Here is a 12,723-nt window from a genome sequence, read left to right as displayed (position 1 = left end):
CCCTGCCCTCTTTCTAGTATTAGATACCACTAGGGAATCCGGAATGGAATGTCCCCTAATGTAGAGGGGGTCTGAGGGTGAAGGAGTGAAAAGTTTTTCAATCCGTGGATTGACCCCTCTGATCATTGCGGGAGTGGACAGCGAAGGTATGATCCTTCTCTTCACTGAAGCGAGGAGTGGAATGGTCTGGCTGACCGGGGGTTTTTCTTTAATCACTCTTTCTACAAAATCTAATTCTGGAGAGAGTTCCCCGGTGTCGAGTTCGAAATGCGCTGCTGCTCTGCGCAACAGTGCATTGAACGTGGGCTGATCGTCAATTGGAGACGTGTTCCTAACTGGAGAATTGTCCGGAGGAGTTAGGTTTAGGACATCAGTGTCGGAAAACACTGATGGTGATTGCCAGGGGTGTGAAGGTCCCTCTTCTGGGTTAACCCCGAAGCCTTCTTCTATAATGTCTGTTCTGTCTTCCAGACATTCCTCCTGGTTCTGTTCTTCATTGTCCATGAAATCATCTTCTTCCTCGAAGTATTGTTCCTCCCCAGTGAGGTCATATACATCTTGGAAGTCTGAGGCTGTGTCCTGCTGGGGATCGACTAGCCTCGGATTTTTGGCCCTGGGGTCCTCCTGAGGCCCTTCTCTGGTCCTCTTGTGAGTTTGAGAGGCCTGGGTGCTCATGAACCTTTCCATCCTCTCCATACAGAGGTGGAGTTTTTCCATTGTTTCATGGGGTACCCCAGAGCGGTCTGGCGGGGGAAACATAGGGTTATCTAACTCGAAATGGCTCGACCTCTCCCAAAGCGTCGAGGAAAGTGTCCCGTCGCCCTCCGAAAAACCTTCAGGTGTGTCGGGAGACTCCCTGACTGAAGGGGGTAGTCCCTGCTTCCCTTCGGGCTTTTTCGGCGTATCCTTTAGCTTATGCGTAACGCTCGACGTAATCTTCGGCGTACGCTTTTGGGCGTCGGCTACAGCGATCCTTGCTAAGCTGTCGGCGACTCGCTTGTCGGCGGAAGCTTGAGTTTTCGACGCTATGGGTATCGAACGCTCTACGGCGGTCTGCGCTTTCTGTTGATGCGCACCGGCCGATGGTTTGGTGGCAGCGCCCTTGTTTGCCGAAAGCCCAGTCGCAGGTCGCGGCTGCGGTTGCGAGAGGGGCTTCGAACCCGAACGGTCCGAGGAGGCCGCCGGTGGAACCTGCGTCTCCTTGGGCGCCGAAGGTCTTTTCGACTTCGTCGAAGAAGAGCCGTGGGTTGTGTGTTTATGTGGATCTTTGTGTGCGTCTGTGTCGCCGGGGTGTTCATCCCCATAAGCAGGGCGTGAGCCGAGCCCGTCGGGGCCGGGGACAGACGACGAAGCGCGTAAGCGCTCCTTAGAGGGGGTTTCGACTTCCGTAGCGGAGGTCGTGTTATCGCGTTCCTCGTCACTGTCGGTGGTAGCAGCGGCGGGTGAACCTTCGGCCTTCGACATCGCGTAGGCCGCCCACCTTTTAACCCTTCGGTCTTTTAGAGTTTTAGGCTTAAGAAGCCGACAAGCCGCGCACCCTTCCTCCTTGTGATCGAGGGGCAAGCAGCGGTTACACCGTGAGTGCTTGTCCTTCCAAGTGAATTTGCCTTTACAAAGTGGGCAAAACCTAAACGGTGTCCTCTCCATAGCCGAGGCAATAAATCGCGATAAACACCCCAAGGGAAAGGAAGGGGAAAGGGAAAGGCATTCTCAGAAAAGACCCAGAGATGTCCCACGACCCCACTCTCCCTACTGTATATGGCCTGCGAGGCCAGGCCACGTGTTCGGCAGCGCCGAAGGATTTCTTCCGCTCGACCCTCCGTCTAAGATTCTTTTCGGCGGAGAACAGCTTACAACTGCGTTGAGGGAGGGATTATTAATATTAGAGAAAAAACGACCAAAGGTCGAGGAGTTGCAATGTCTCTCGAGGAGCTCCGCGTGAAGGCGACCAGAAGCTGGGCGGAAAAAAACAATCTGAGGGACCTCGACGCGTGAGGGATTGTGGGTACAACGCACGTCACTATAGGGATAGTGTTTCAGACACGCCTTGTCGACGTCCCCTTTTCGACTACGAAAAACAAAATGCAATACTCCGCAGTGACCACTGGATGTCGGACCTATGCACAGCATGTGATTCTAAGCAGATTAACAAACATCAGAAATATGGTTATATATAGGATGCTTCAGTTTCTGTCTTGTTAGACACGGTTATTTCTCCCAGATATTTGATATGGCCATACCAACTTGTCTTGTGGCAATACATTAATCCCACATAATATCTTGTCCTGTTCTTCATTGGGTTGATTTTCTTTTCTTATACCTTCATTCTGGTCTCACAGGAGGCATAAAAAGCATCAGTAATACTTAGAGAGAACAGTGCCCTAGGTGGGTAGCACCACTAAAGTAGAGAATGCAAACTATATGTTCTTAGTTAAAATGGCCTGTGTTCATCTTTCTTTTCATGCTTTTTGATATACTATTAACGCCTGAATCGGAATAATTAAAATGAACATTTACATTGACAGACTGTATTCAGCATCAATTACATGGTAAGCATTTAAAGAGAAGCCAAGTTAATCAAAGCGGACTACTTTATGACAGATCTGCATACCCAAGTACACAAATATACATTTACTACAGAAAACGTTTCATCAAGATATAAAAAAATAAAAAGTACCTCTTCTGGAATCTCATTCCCAGGAGTTGCTGGAATACCAGTCATGAAGTCACTAGTAATAAAGGTCCGAATAACCACAGATCTTTGACATGAAGGCTGTTTTTGTAAACTGTCCCGATCAAAATGTAATGGTGTCAAAATAACTGGCATCTGACTGACTTTTCCAACACAACCTTTAAAAATAAAATGGAACACATTAGGCGAGGATTACAAAACATACTCTTAAGAGTCTTTCCTATAGGAAACCAAATGTACACATTTTCATTTTAGTGGACTATCTGAACTGTACGTTATTGCATCTCCGGACAAAATAACTATTCTTTATTTGAACATTAGAGAAGGACAATTGAAAATCATGGTTTGGAGAAATAAGGTGTTCATTTTTAAAGGGGAATGCGACAGAATTTCCTAAATATTTAAAGATATCCGAATGTGAATCCTGAGTAATCAGCACAGCGTATAGCCAATTCGCTTGCTCGGATCATGGGTTGAATCTATGGCTATGGGTATACTTTCCAAGAGGGCTGAACACTGCTTCCCTGTGTGTCACAAACCTCCACTCTCACTCTACTGCTCACTCGCTCGACACATCTGACCCTTCCCCACCCACCAGCTTCCCACAACCTAGCATATATTAAAGAAATCCCCCATCCTCACCAAATCCCCTGTCCCACAGCCACCCACCCTTCTCTGCCAGTTAGCATGGAAAAAGGTTGTGGTATCCCTTTGGAGAGTTCTTTCTTCATTAGAAAGTAAAGCATTTCGGTCAGAAATGGCCACCGTGGCAACAAAACAATTGCAGCACCCCTAAAATAGCATAATTTATGCGGAGGCTCAGCGTTTGCAGACAGTAATCGCCATAAGCACTTGATGAAGGCAGGCTAGTGGGACATTACTGGCTCGGAAAGCACTTCACAGCCATTAGTACATCAGTAAATAATAGACAATATAACTTCATGTTTGAAGTGACCGAGAATAAGACCTTATAGAGTAGGACCTATTTTTACCCACATTCCACGACAGTATCCTCAACTTCACCAACCCTTTCATCTTCGACTAAATTACGAACCCATGGAAAAAAAAGAATAGATGCTGCTCTTCAGAGAGTTTGGGTGGGTTGCATGTGAAATATCTGAAATCACTGCAGGAGAATTACACATAGTTATTTATCATTCTCCAGAATAGATTCACGTACATGTTGACACATAAAAACAACAGTAGACCAGGAGGCGGGTGAAGAGATGTTCCTGCATTTGAATAGGTTCTGGAGTACAAACTGTACATCTCGTATCAATGCACGCATGTCCAGACTTTTGTGGTGGCAGGAATGTCTGTGCATCTCATATATCCACCTCGCAAATGTTGGTTATAAGTGTGTTTGTTAAAAAAGTTGCTACAGCCCATTTCCATGAGGTGGAAAGGCCCAGTAGAGACTGGTAGCCTGTCGGCTGCTTTGTAGGAGAACCTACTGCAGACCACCAATGATCTGGCTATGCCATGTTTAGCAGCTGCTTTTTGATCACTTGAGGTTTCAAATATCATACACAGGCGTGAAATTGTGCACAATACTTGGTCCTGCCAATGCCTTACCTCAACACACTTCATATTGAGTGTGTTCAGTTTTATCCAGGTGTGTCTGGATCCTTTAAAAAAAGAATTGAGAAGCGGCCTGTTTTAGGTGAACCTTTAATGTTAATTTAAGATGTTTGCACATGTGAAATGTGGTTTAGGTAAAGTGCTCCAACTGTCTACACCACTTCCAAAATCATGCATTTAGAACCCATCCAGTAGGGGCAATACAACTCATTTCCACTTTAAAGCAAACACATTCGCTTTCCATTAAACACAAAGGTTCAAAGACCTTGAATAGCATCACATTTTGCTGCAGCTCTTTCAATAAGTATTCAATAACAAATTGAGTGCAGAGTAAAATAGTGATCTAGTTTGTGATAGTACCTGCAAATAGAAGGCAGGTGTCTACTTACAGAAGAGCGGTTCTAACCCAGATGATTGTTAGGGAAGTTTTCCCTTTTTGCAACTCCCCCCCCCCCCGTTGAATTCAATGGAACCACCAGCATATCGTTTTATCCTCACTCACTTACTTTTTTCTCATTGTTTGGAGTGTGTTGCTTAAGTCCCTATACTGCCCCAGTGGAAGGAGATAGTCTCCCATTTCCATTTACTTTTTTGTTTTAACGCTTGACACCTTAGGTAGAATGGCTGCCGGGGCATTGTGCTCCTTTTTTGTTTACTTGTAGGAAATCTTTACACACTTTTTGATGTTCACAGGACAGGCTAGTGCCAATGAAAATAGTTTATTTTCTTTTGTGATGCACTATTACGCACTAGTTTTTTTTTTACAGCGATAATGCCTTGTTGAATAATCCTTCAAATGGCTGCTCCTCATGGTACATGTCCTATTTGTGCCTTATTGCTTTTTTGGCAGTCTTCCAGCCCTTTGGTCAAGCACTTTCACAGGATCAAGCCATGGACCCCATCATGGCTCAAGTCGAGGGTGCACGCGGGTGGACGTAGTCCACCCACTTTATTAAGAGGGTGGACTCAGCCTCCCCCCCCCAGCTAAAATGAGAAACATTCAAAGACTTCTTTGAATTTATGAATTAAAATAGGGTGAAATGTCCTATTTCTGTACTCCATGTTCCAGGGAAAACATTGGTTTTGGTTCTTGGAGTTTAAAACATGCACACCTTTTAAAGTTTTTAAAATTACTATTAGAGGAAAATATCCTCTCTTGGTTTTGCGTCTGTGTTGATTTTATGAAAGGCAAATGCCTTTCGTCCTGTGCAAATTTGGTGTTTTTAAAAAAAATATATATATTTATTGTATTTGGTTATACGCCCAAGCCCTTGGGTATCAAGGTGTAGTTACATATAGCTTTGTTAGAAGGTTGCAGTTACATATATCTTAGTTGATAGCAAGTTATATATACATGCATCATTGTTAATAACTGGGAACAGATCTTTATTGTCAGAACTGGGTTACATGCATTTTTGGTTGCAGCTGTATGACAGGTGCATTGTCTATTATCTACCATAGCATTGATCTAATTTTACTATGTTTTTTTGCGTCTAGGGTAAGACGTGTATGCAAGAGTATTAGTACTTGTTGAACAGCCAAGTTTTGAGTTGTTTTTTGAACTTGGGTAGCAAGGTTTCATTTGATAGGTGGGGTGGGAGAGAGTTCCAGATGCAAGGGGCTGCGATAGTGAAGCTAGAGTTGCCTGCTCTTGTGGTGGTGAAGCAGGGAATGAGTAGTGGGATATTTGCGTTGGATCTAAGGGATTCTCGATCTGGTTTTGCGTGCAATGCATTTATTGAGGTAGGTAGGTGCCGTGTCTGATAGGCATTTGTGTGTGATGGTGAGTGTTTTATGGAGGATTCTGGACTGCAGTGGGAACCAGTGTGCTTCTCTACTGTGTTGTGAGAGGTGTTCTCTTCTTTTGATGCCCAGAGCTGCTCTAAGGGCTTTGTTGTGTAAGAGCTGGAGTTTGGTTAGATTTGTTTTGGAGGTACCTAGTGATAAAATGTTGCAGTAATCTAATTTTGTTAGGATGAGTGCTCTAGCAAGTGTTAAGCAGTTTTCGGGAGAAAGAGGTCTGCTGAGTGTGATGAGTTTGGCTGTGTAGGCTGTTGAGGAGGAGAGGGCGCCAATATGGTTGTTCATGGTGAGATTTGAGTCGAGGTATACACCCAATGTTGATGGGTGTACCGTCAATCATTATGGAGGTGTAGTCTGGGTGGAGTTTACTGAGTTTGTTGGGGGAGCCAACTATAAGGATCTCAGTTTTGTCTCCATTGGGACAGAGGCTGTTGTACGCCATCCAGCTTTGGATGTGTGAGTAGATTGTATTAATGGTGGCCGTGTCTTGTTCAAGGTTATCTATGATAGGGATGAGGATCTGTGTGTCTATGCAACGTCAATTTAATGAGATGTGCATATTTCATCTTGACATGCCAATTTCTGGCGACAACACATCACATTGCGTTTGTTGATGAATCCACCCACTTTTATTTTTAGGACTTGACCCCTGGACCCTACGTCACTAATGTGTGGGGTCTAAAGTAGCCGAAACCTGGTCTTGCGGCTGTCTGGTCCAACTCCATAGCCCATCACAGGAATTTCTGGAATTGGGCAAATGTTACGCAGCTGGCTGGCAATTTTTTGACAGCCACTGTCAGTTTGAATAATGCAGATCCTTACCATTCCAAGGTTGCATTGCTCCCAACGTACCCATCCGGTCTTAACTTACCAGTCATGTTCTTTCTGATGGATTAGTCCTTCCATAGAAAACAGATAGAATATTAGTTATTCCTCCAACAGATTCCTCGGTACTAAGTGAAGAAATCGATTTTTCAAAAGACTGATTTAGAAAGACCGATCTGAGCGATCTTCCAGGAGTGCGTGCAGGGGCTGACGGGCACGACCTGGCCGGAAGAGGTGAGGCACAGGTGACCGAGGTAAGTGTTTTGTGAATGTTTTTTGTGAATGTGGTGTGTGTGTAATGTTTGGGGAGGGTGGTTGGGAGCGGGTAAATTTAAGTGTGCATGTTTGTCTGCCTGTTAGTGTGTCTGTGTTGGGGGGTGGGTGGGGTTTGGGAAAAAGGCTTTTGGTGGGAAAGGGGGGTGGAGTGGGAGTAAAGGGGGATTTGGGGATAAAACCCCTGATCTACAAATAAATCTCATGATTGTGGGAGGGGTGGGGCATTGGATCTGTAAGTGGGAGTTGGATTTGGGGGGGTGGATTAGGGGGTCATGTAATGTCATATTTCTGCATATTAAGGGCCGCAGAAAATCAATCAAAAATAATGTCTGTTTTCAGTCTTCAATATGCAGAAATATCACATAGAACCGATTCCTCATCTTGGATATTCTCTTTGACCTTCAAAACTATTTCAGCCACCAAGAGGTGCCTCCTTTCTCTAGCACTCAGCAGCTGAGGGCCCAAAGAACAAATGAGGTGAATGAACTTCCCTTGAACAGGGGTATGTTTGGAGGAAGTCTAATCCTTCAGAAAGAACATTACCTGGAGGTCAGTAATTTGCTCTTCTAATGGATACCTTCCTCCCACATATTTCTCACCATAGATAAAATCCTCTAGCAGTGCAGAAATCTGGAGGCTAGCAAGGACAAGAAAAAAAAACCCATACAGCCAAAGCGAGCGCCCTACCATGACAGGGAATCCTGGCAGTAATGTTTGGCAAATGTGTGCATCAAAGCCCATTTAGCCACTTGACAGATGTCCAAGAAAGGGACACCCCGCTGCAGGATAGAGATGGTAGCCAGGCCTCTGGTTAAAGGAGTCCCAAGACCATCAGACGCAAGCTTCCCAGTCCAAGAGTAACAGTCAGAGATGCAATAATGATGCATCTAGGCAGGGTCTGCTTAGTAAAAGCCCTGACTGAATGGGCATAAGTGTAACTCACAAAAAGCTGGTCAGCTTTCCTGATGTTCCTTTCCTGAGAGATATGGTGACGGAGGGCCTCAGAAGGTCCAGTTGATGGGACCTCTACATCTTAAGAGGGATGAGGAGGCAGAAAAAACACAAGAAGATGGCTCTTCTGAGAGAGATCAAATTCCACCACAAGCTTGGGCAGGAAAGATGGTCTCACTCTAAAAGTCACTTCCTTGGAAAACACAGAGGTTTAACTAACAGAACATAGGGCTCACTCGCCCATCTCGTGGAAGGCCAACAGAAAAATCATCTTAAGGGTGATCAGTCTTAAAGAACATGAATAAAGGGGTTTATATGGAGCTTCAATTCAAATCCCATGCAGGAACGACAGACTGGCGTTGGGGAAACTGGCTATTGAACCCCTGCCCTGCTCAGACTGAAATGGTGGCCAATTACCCCTTTGCAGTGTGTCAATCTTCAGGCCTTTCCGGGCCAATGAAAGCAGACATTCAGAACAGGTAAAGTTGTGAAGGTAAAGTGGTCCTGATCTCTCTCTCAACACCAAACCGAGAACTTGCCCCACCTTCAGGCCTAGATAGACTTTGTGGTAGGCCTCTAACTCGAAAGGGGCATATTCAGCGCATGGTCCGACAAGTCCCCCTCCTTATACCTCAACCAAGCACAAAGGCTCAGGCTGATGATGCTCGTATGGAGGGCACAACCTCAGTGGGAGAGCACGTCCATGCTCACGTGGAGATGCTAGTGAGGCAGACAGACGTGTCCAGACGCTCTGGGAAGCACGTCCTTTCGACTCAGTCTGGAAGGATGGGAATCAACATAGACCCGAACTTCTGCAGTCTTCTTAGAAGTAGCAGAATGACGATGATAGGCGGAAATGCAAAGAGAGTTGGAAGTTTCATTTCGAAAAACCAATGCATACCCCAGAGCTCCCTGTGGAGGAAATTTCCTGGAGCAGGGCATTGCACACTTCATGTTCAGAAGATTTTGCAGATGAGCACTTCAATCCTTCAAAGTGTCTGATCACCATTGCTTGGGGCCAGGTTTGCTGAAGCAATGCGCCTCCTAGCATGTTGTCTCGCATAGCCCAACACAGGACATCGAGACAGAGTTCAAGAACTGCAACAGGCCTGACATATGACAGTGGAACTGAGACTATGAACTCTGAAGTTGCCACTGGAGTAAGCTCATGCATAACGAGGCTTCTGGCACCACTAGGATGTAGGAGGGCCAGACGATGCAGAAAGGTAGAGGTGTAGACCAACCTCTGGGAATTAAAGATATGGGCCATCTGAAAGCCACTTACTGCCTGATCCTCATTAGGGAAATCCCTGTCCAAGCAGGCATCCAAGATCGCTCTGAAGAATCAGATCCTGGGACGGCAAAACGTGAGACTTTTTGGAGTTCAAGAAAACACCCAAGTTGTGCATTAGGCTGCATGTTAATGTGCCGATATCAGTTTTGCAAGGCAATCTTGAATGTGCCAATTTTGCAGGTGGGGAAAGCCATAAATCATCTCCCTCCTGAGATGAGCCGCCACCACTGGCAGCTGGTTGGTGAATACCCTGGACACTGAGGAAAAACCGAATGGCAGAGCTCTGAACTGGGAATGGGTGTGCCCAACCACGAACGTCATACTTTGTGCTTGAAATTAATCAGCATGTGGAAGTAGGTGTCCTTGAGGTTCAGAGACACCAAACAGTCCCCTTAGCTCGAGGGCCTTAAGGATCTGGGCCAAGGTGCTAATTTTTAACTTATCCTTGTGTGCAGGGATGAGTTCATGAGGCTCAGATCAATGATGGATGTAGCACCCCCAAACTTCCTCGGAACCAGAAAGTAAAGGGAGTACCATCCCTTCCCTCGCTCTCACTGGTGCCCCAATTCTATAGCACACTTCGTCAGAAGCTGATAGACCTCCACTAAAAAGGGGATAGTCTAGAGTTAATGAAAGGCCCAAAGGAGGGCGGTTGGTTCAGCACCAAAGAAAAGGAAAGCAGTAACCCAAAAATGATCTGAAATGCCCAAGATCTGAGGTGGTGCAATGCTACGCCTTGACTAACAGTGACAACCTCCCTACAACTGGTGACAAATGGATAAAATTCTATTCACTTTGGTTTGGCACTGGGTGTTTTGGCATGGCGTTGGAGAAGTCTGCAGTGAAAGCACCTCACTGGGATCCTCTGCATCTCCCTTGCCGGGAAAGGCTATGCTGCAAGTGGTGGCTGGAGAGCTCCAGACTCCTGTCACAGTGGACAAAAGAGGAGAACGGTCAAAACACATGCTACTGAGCGTGAGTAGAAGGCTGCTGAACAGCTGAACCCAAGGACTTAGCGGTGGGCCTTGGAGGCCTGGAATTTCTGCAGTGATTGTTTTGCCTTTTTTCCCAAATGGGTTGTTCCCATCAAATGGCATGTCAAGGAAATTGGATTGGACATTGGGAACTAAACCGGATTGGCCATTGGGAACTAAACCTGAGGTCCTCATCTAGGAGTGCATTTGTTTAATAAACTCAATGCCCATTGCACGCGTCACACAGTTGACAATATCCAAATCGGACTGGAGAGTTGCCTCATTACCAAGATGCGTGAACAGGAGCAGTCACCACTGGGGTTGAAAGGAAAAGGGGTCTTCAGAGGTTTGATAATTATTTAGATGTACTTCCTAGAAGATATGCATACTTCAGATATGTAAACATATTTTGAGTTTGCACCCACTCCCGATATAACAAAAACCCCACTCCCCACACCTGTGTCAAATTCAGTCCAGCACTTGTATCTATACATTGATTACCTGTACTAATTCAATTCTATGTTTGGTAGGCCAATGTTGCATGAGGTTACAGTCCAAATGTTCTTTTGGATTGGTATCCCCAGACAGATTGCTCATTTTAGATTCATTCCTGCAGTGACAGATGGATCAAATAAAACATTCACCCAGCAGGGGGCCACTGTGCGACTTCCCAGTCGGGATCCCTCGACATCATCACTCTGACACCGTTCATGACATCAGGCATCCATTAATACCCCTCACCATGCCCATGACCTTAGTTTCACTTCGTTCCCCAGCTCGACGGCATCACAAAGCCATCGGGAAACTGGGGCAGCTCTCCTTCAGCAGGATGGGAGGGTGACGAGTAATCTGTGGGAAGAACATCCATCAGAAAGAAAATTACCTGAGGTAAAATTGTTCTTCAAATGAAGTGTCCTCCCACTCTTCTTAGATAGACCCCCATAGCAGTAATACAATCACAGGAGGTTGTTATACCAGAACATTTTGGGAGGACCACTTTGACAAAACGTGCATCTTGACTGGACAGAGAAACCGGGGAATGTTGGGTAAACTTCTGTAATTACGGCCATATTGCAACCTGGTGAATGTCCAAAGCTGGGACAACCCTCCCAACCCGGTGCAGGATGGAGATTTTTGCTAGCCCCCAGCTAGAATGGGCATGAGGCCTTTGGGTGTCTTTTCCTCCCAATGACAAGCACTATACACCAGTATAAGGATTGTTTTGTTACCGTTTTACAGTCAACAAAAAGTTGATCTTCCTGTCTGAACTCTCTTGTCCTAATCAGGAAGAAGCTGAAGGGCCTTTTGGGGTCGAATTTATGAAACCGCTCCCCTTCCTTCAAGGGATGAAGAGGGGGGTAAGAGACCAGGGTTTGAATCTTTAGGGATAAACGGAACTCGGAGAGAAGTTTGCAAAGGAACACCGGCCCAATTCTGAGGGAAGGTTTTCCCTGGAGAACATGATGTATGGTGGCTTGCAAGAGTGACAAACTCGTTCACACTTCCTGCAGATATTCTGGCCCATAGGAAAACAGTCTACCATGCCAGTAGTCTAAGAGGGCATGAATGCATGGGTTCGAAAAGAGCCTACATCAGGAATCTTAGTATGAAGTTCAGATCCCAGGCTGGGACCATACACTGCACCGCCTGGAACATAATCGTTATAACATTTAGGAATTGCATCACTGCATGAAAAGAAAAATAATATCCCTGGACAAAAAAGGGCCTAGCTGTCTTCCAGGAACACTTTCAAATGATCTTCATGGCTGGCCAGCTCGATGAAAGGAGGACCAACCTATACCATGGGAGATCAGAGTCCCTGTTCCCTATCTCAGTCTCTTAGTAGCTATGCCTGAGGGATGGGGGTACGGAGGCCTGGGTGAAGAACCAGGCCCCTGACTTAAAAGAGCAAATCCGTTTTCAGAGAAAGACTTTGGTGGGGTCGGGGGTCATGGTGGTCCTGAACCTCCCGAGAGCATGAGGGATGACTATAACCAGTGAGCATTGTTAGGGAGAATTCTCAGAAATGTGCTAATTCCTCTCTACCTTAGAGACCCCCAGCACTTTCGTTGGACTCTAGGACTTTTTAATTTTCAACCTGGCGAGAGACAGACATTTTTCCCACTATCTCATGTATTTCACTGTGATTTAAACTGTTTCTCTTTTGGTTTTTGGAGTCTCACAAACTCCATAGGCAACATCTTTTTACATTGAGACACATAGCACCTTCAGTGCAGTGGCACAGGGAAGTCTTTCGGTTTTCCCAAAGGTTTAAATACCTTCTCTTGGATAAACTGTTTCCAAGAGCAGTAAAGTGAAATTGAGTT

At 45.7% G+C, this 12,723-nt stretch overlaps 1 protein-coding gene across 1 annotated transcript in view; it reads right to left on the bottom strand.

The window, feature by feature from the left end:
• The window catches only part of GMPS (guanine monophosphate synthase), a 995,590-nt gene that overhangs the window by 52,936 nt on the left and 929,931 nt on the right, over nt 1-12,723 (bottom strand). The window contains exon 15 of the mRNA XM_069618429.1: nt 2,678-2,850. Within this exon, the coding sequence (XP_069474530.1) occupies nt 2,678-2,850 (173 nt within the window). The remainder of the gene's footprint in view (nt 1-2,677; nt 2,851-12,723) is intronic.

The sequence above is a fragment of the Ambystoma mexicanum genome, chromosome 10 (assembly GCF_040938575.1).
Source record: "Ambystoma mexicanum isolate Mex_15411 chromosome 10, UKY_AmexF1_1, whole genome shotgun sequence".
NCBI classification, from domain to species: Eukaryota; Metazoa; Chordata; class Amphibia; order Caudata; family Ambystomatidae; genus Ambystoma; species Ambystoma mexicanum.
This window is presented reverse-complemented; position numbering and strand designations above follow the sequence as displayed.